At 32.8% G+C, this 5,786-nt stretch overlaps 1 protein-coding gene across 1 annotated transcript in view; it reads left to right on the forward strand.

Annotated features, from left to right (window-relative positions):
* The window catches only part of Hltf (helicase like transcription factor), a 177,718-nt gene that overhangs the window by 29,133 nt on the left and 142,799 nt on the right, over positions 1–5,786 (forward strand). Inside the window, exon 8 of the mRNA XM_023712948.1 lies at positions 1,246–1,336. Coding sequence (XP_023568716.1) covers positions 1,246–1,336 — 91 coding nt within the window. The remainder of the gene's footprint in view (positions 1–1,245; positions 1,337–5,786) is intronic.

Genomic DNA, 5,786 nt, shown 5'->3' on the forward strand with positions numbered 1-5,786 from the left:
AAATCCTTTGCACTTAGCTGTATTTCCAGCCCTTTTTACTTTTTATTTTGAAACAAAATCTTGCTAAGCCACTGTATCTATTCTGATTGTAATATTCCTGCCTCAGTCTCCTAGTATGCTGGGATTATAGGTGTGTCTCACTATTCTGCTTTAGATTTCTTTTATACACTAAAGTCTAGCAAATATTAGTTTATAAAAGAGCTTAAAATCCTATCTATGAAAATTTTATGTTCTTATGTTATTAGAATCAGTGTATATATGTCATATGTGGAATAGATGTTTTATTAATGCCTGGTTTTATAACCACTGTCAGTCATTAAGAGAAAAATTGGCTTACTGAGTTAATTAGGTCTGAAAGATGTCATTTCATTGTACAGTATGAAACATATACTTCAGTGAAGCTTATCTCACTAGAAAAGTGTTTACATTTTTGGCAGTTGCTATGTTTGTAGTGTTACATATGAGTTTGCAGCATTAATTTATTGTACTTGCTCATTCATGAACAGTGATACTTGCCAGTATGTAACAGTTAAAGAACCTGATGAGTATAGTGTATCATACACCAGCTGCTCTATATTTCATGCTAAAGCACTAGTACCTTTTGCATACAATGCTTTATATAGCACTGGTGTAGATATGAACCAAGTAAGGTCTTATAAAAATAGTTCTAACCTCATATTTTACTGAAAGAGTCTTGGGGACTAGCTAGCAGTATGTAGACCACATTTTGAAAACTGCTACTTTACATTGTCTTGAAATTGTCCCGAATTTATTCTGTATTGCTATGTATACATTGCAGTGCCAAAAATACTGAAAAATTAACAGGTTTGTGTTGAAGAAAAATGCCCAAGGAGTATTATACCCATATACTTATGATCATTTGTAACTTTTTAAGTTTTATTACCATTATATGAGATTTAATAAAAAATTGGTCTTTATATGCATACTGGAACTACTAATCATTTTAAATTAAGTTGAATAGATGACAAACTAGTACGTATGAAGAGTTTCCTGATAAAACTAATAGTTCACAGTTGAATGTAGAATGTTAGACCAATATTCATGGAATGACATTTCTTTTAAGATGCTTACAGTATTTTATATTGTAAATCAATTAATGATTGCTAATGTGCTGGAATGCATTTCAGTACTTGATTACTTAAAAACTAATTTGGAATGTTTTCTGGTCAACTGGGTTTCAGACTTTAATTATCTGATCATTTATCTTTTCAAAACATTTTAAAGGGTAAGACTCTTACAGCCATTGCAGTAATTCTTACCAATTTCCATGATGGCAAGCCTCTTCCTGTTGAAAGAATTAAGAATCAACTAAAGGTAATGTATTAGTAAATTTTCTGTGCAGACATTGGCTTACTATCAAACCTTTTAATAAAGTCTCATGTAAATATAATTGGCAAAAAATTGATAAGCATTTTGAAAAATGTTATTTTTTTGAGAAATGTTATTAAATGGTATCTTTTGTGTTTTTAAGGTTGAAAAATATCAAAATTTGGGGGGATAATTGATACTGTATATTAAAAACCTTAAGTGTTCTTGACCTAATCATTAATTTCTAAGAAACTATCTAAACAAGTGCTCAAAACCCAGTTTTTGCTAAACAGCAGTGTAAATATTTCCCATGTTATTTTACTGTTTTTTTTTTTTTTTTTTTTTTGGTGGAACTGGGGATTGAGCTCAGGCCCTTGCACTTGCCAGTCAAGAGCTTATTCTACTGAGCTATCTCTCCGGCCTCCACATGTTATTTTAAAGGTAGATAATTTGAAATATAAATACTAGCTGTTAAATAGTGCATAGAATTCGGTAGCCTGCAACCACAAAAATCATTTTGAAGAATATTCATTTTCATTAATTATGGGTGACTTGATATTTAGCATATGTATGCTTACATACAGTGTATATGTACATTGCTATATTCAGCTCCTGGGGATTAAAAATCAACTTAATGAGAAAAATAAATGTTGAAAGGAATAATTATTCTTTAGTTGAGAATACTAAAAACTTAAAATAGGAAATAGGAAAAATATGTGCAGATGTCTTTTTGAACTCCTCTGAACTGCTAGTCTCATTCTTTTTAATTTTAGAGAGACTTTCAGTTTCTCACACCAGAGAAACAATGTGATAGTCACATTAACAGTATGGTCTCAAGGTGCATCCATTTACCTAGGAATGTCTCAAGTTTATTCTTAATGGCATAGTACTACATTGTATAAAATGACAGCATAAGTAAGGACCAAAATGTGTATTACTTATTGTGAAATATGAAGCAGATATTCAAACGGGCATGGGGGAAATGAAAGAAGGGAAAAGAGAAAGTGAGAAAAGAAGGAAAAAATGAAAACAAAGCTTTTATAAATGAGGAGGTGAGGGGAGCTTGAAAGGAGGGTAGAAGAATGGGAAAAAAGAATCAAGTTATATCATATTCAGGTAAAAATTCTGTGATAAATATCATAAATAAAATGTACTAATAGGGGCCGAGGAGATGGCTCAGTAGAATAAGCACTTCTCCAGCAAGTGCGAGGGCCTGAGTTCAATCCCCAGTTCTGCCAAAAAAAAAAAAAATTCTTTATTTTTCTGATGACTAGCAATCTATAAGTATTAAAATTTTTTGACTAAATGTATGGTAGGGAGATTTGAAGATACTTAATTTGCTACATTAATTTAAATGGAAAGATATAAATCATTTAAAAGATTTAAATGTTATTTTTCTTTTGGCTTAGAATTTACTATGACAAAAATGTCACCACTTTAAATTTAAATATTTCAAGCTGAAAGTGTCATAGATTAAAGCTTTTTTTTTTTTTTTTTTTTTTTTCAAAGGCTTTTATTTTTATTTTTTTTGCGGAACCGCGGATTGAACTCAGGCCCTTGAGCTTGCCAGGCAAGTGCTTATTCTACTGGGCCATCACCCCGGCCCCAGATTAAAACTTTTTAGATTTGAACATAGTATGATTTGGTATAGGTGGACTTTATAGGAAGTTTATCTTGAAACGGAAAACTTCTGAGCAAAATAATTTAATATATTGACTAATGTAAAGGGTGTCTATTTTATATGTAGATAAGCATTTAGGTTATATTTTATATACTATTTGGTATAAATGGTTATACTATTGGTTGAGAACTCAATGGAAAATTTGATGAATACTATTGAGGGTATTTTTAACATCTACTTTTTGGTGCTAATGATTTAAAAATGTTTATATTTTGGATTTTTCAAATTTGACTGAATAGTTACCGACTTTCTTTTCAATGTATGTAGTACAGGATCTATAAGGTCTCACTACACAGATTGGACTCAGTGATCCTCCTGTTTTCAGTTTCCTAAGCACTGGGATTACAGGCATGTTCTACCATGCCCATTCTCAGTTGCTGTCTCAGAGTACCCTGGGGGTGAGGCCTGCACGGCACACTGGGGATTGAACCCAGCCCCTGTGTCTACCTACCTAAACAAGTGCTTTAATCCACTGAGTTATCTGGCTGGCCAGACAGTTACCAACTTAAAGGACTCAACTTTTTTTTTTTTTTTCTTTTTTGGTAGTGAAGGGCTAGTTCATGATAGGCAACTGTTCCCCTAAGCTAAATTGGTAGTTCTGAGTTTAATAAGATTTTATGAATTGTTTAAAATTTTATTTTTATAGCATCTTTTAGACTTAACTTGTCATTGATACATTTTGAAACATGTTGTAGGGGGCACAGAAAGAGAGAAAAGGAAAACCCAGGGTTGGCAGGAAAACATTTTGGTTGGAAAAGAGGACACTCTGGGACATATTCTTTTAAATCTGTCTATTCTGGTAATATTGGCCTTTAAATCTGAGTAGACAGATTTAAAAGAATTTGCTGACTAGGGAATCTTGGCATGAAAAATTTATACAGTAGTCTAGAGATTTTTTTTTCTTTTTTACTATTTATTAGTATATGTTTGCAGTACATAATGATTACATTCCTTGTGGGGAATTGGTACATGTACATAACATACCTCAATATTTTTATCCTTTTCCCCTTCCTACTTTCCCCTTTTATGTCTTGGTCCCCATCCCATTTGCACTATTTCTATTTCCCTGTTTCCTATATATTATCTTTATTTTGTTCTTTATGTTTTGTGTTTCTCATATAAGAGCTTATATGTCCTAATTTATTTCATTCAACATTCGAGATGCATCCATATTCCCAGAAATGATTCAACTTTACCTCTTTTTTTGAGACAGGGTCTTGTTCTGTAACTCACTCTGGTTTTGAACACAGTATGTTGTTCAGGGTGCCTCAAGCTTAGGGCAGTTGTCCTTCAGCCTCCACAGATCTAGAACTAGGTGTGTGTCACTGTGCCCAACAAAGTTATCCTTTTTTATGGTGGAGTAGTATTCCATTATGTACAAATACTACCTTTTCTTTATTCATTCATCCATATGAACATATAGGCTGCCTCTAAGATTGAGCTATTGTGAATTGAACTATTTTGAATGGGTGTACATGTGATATTTTTATAACTTTTTGGGGGAGATACTTCAAGATTTAGCTGTTACAAATTGTGCTACTATAAACATGGGTATACATAGATTATTATGGTGTAACTCTTAATTCTTCTGGGAAGATGTCCTGAAGAGTACTATCTGGGTTAAAACAGGACCTCAAATCCTAATGTTTTAAGGAATGTCCACACTGATTACCACCATGGTTGTACCAGTCTACACTAACAGTGGAGAAGGGTTCCTTTTTCCCACAGCCCTCTAGCATTTATTATTGGTTACTTTCTCAGTGACAGCCATTTTTTCTGGAATGAGTCTCAGTATTTTAATTTGCATCTCTTGAATGACCAGTGGTGTTTAAAATGTTTTCATGTGCTTATCTGCCATTTGTATGTCTTTGTCTGAGAAATGTGTATTTATCTCAGATACCCATTTTTGTTTTGAGTCTTTGGATCCCGATTTTTTTTCAGTTCTTCATATGTTGTAAGTCCTTTGTCTGAGGGAAAACTGGCTATAATTTTTTCCTATTCTGTGGGTTGTCTTTTTACTCTGTTGGTGATGTCATTTGTTGTGCAAAAGATTTTTAGTAAGGTGAGATCCCATTTGTTAATTCTTTGTAGTATTTCCCATGCTATGTGGGTTTTGTTCATGAAGTCTCTGTCTATGCCTATGTCTTCAAGACTTCTACCTATTTAGTGTTAGATTTAGTGTTTCTGTTTTAATATTTAGATACTTGATCCATTTTGACTTTCGTGCATAGTAATAGACATGGGTCTAATTTTAGTCTTTGGCATGTGGAAAGCCAATTTCTTTTGCACCATTTATTAAAGAAACTTTCTTGCAGTAAACATGTTTGGCTCTATTGTCAAAGAGAAAGTGGCTGAGTGTGTTTGGTGCTGCATCTGTGTATTCTGTTCCACTAGCCTCAGGTTTGCTTTTTTGCCAGTGCCATGCTGATTTTATCAAAATAGTTTTAGTAGTACAATTCAGAGTCAGGGATTGTGATGCCTCCTTATTTGCGTTTTACTGCCCACCATTGCTTTTGCTATTCTAGGTCTCTTCTGGTTCCAAATGAATTTTAGCAATGCTTTTTCTAGTTCTGTGAGATATACAAATGGTATTTTGATTTGGATTACATTAAATTTGTGCAACAATTTTCACTAGGTTGGTTCGAGTATTGTAATTTTCAATGTATGGATCTTTTATTTTCTTTAGATTAATTCCTAAGTCAGTCAGTCAGTCAGTCTTTCTTTCTTTCTTTTTTTTTTTTTTTTTGGATGCAATTGTGAAAAACGTTGTTTCCCT

This window comes from Octodon degus, unplaced genomic scaffold (genome assembly GCF_000260255.1).
Source record: "Octodon degus isolate 3935 unplaced genomic scaffold, OctDeg1.0 scaffold00028, whole genome shotgun sequence".
NCBI classification, from domain to species: domain Eukaryota; kingdom Metazoa; phylum Chordata; class Mammalia; order Rodentia; family Octodontidae; genus Octodon; species Octodon degus.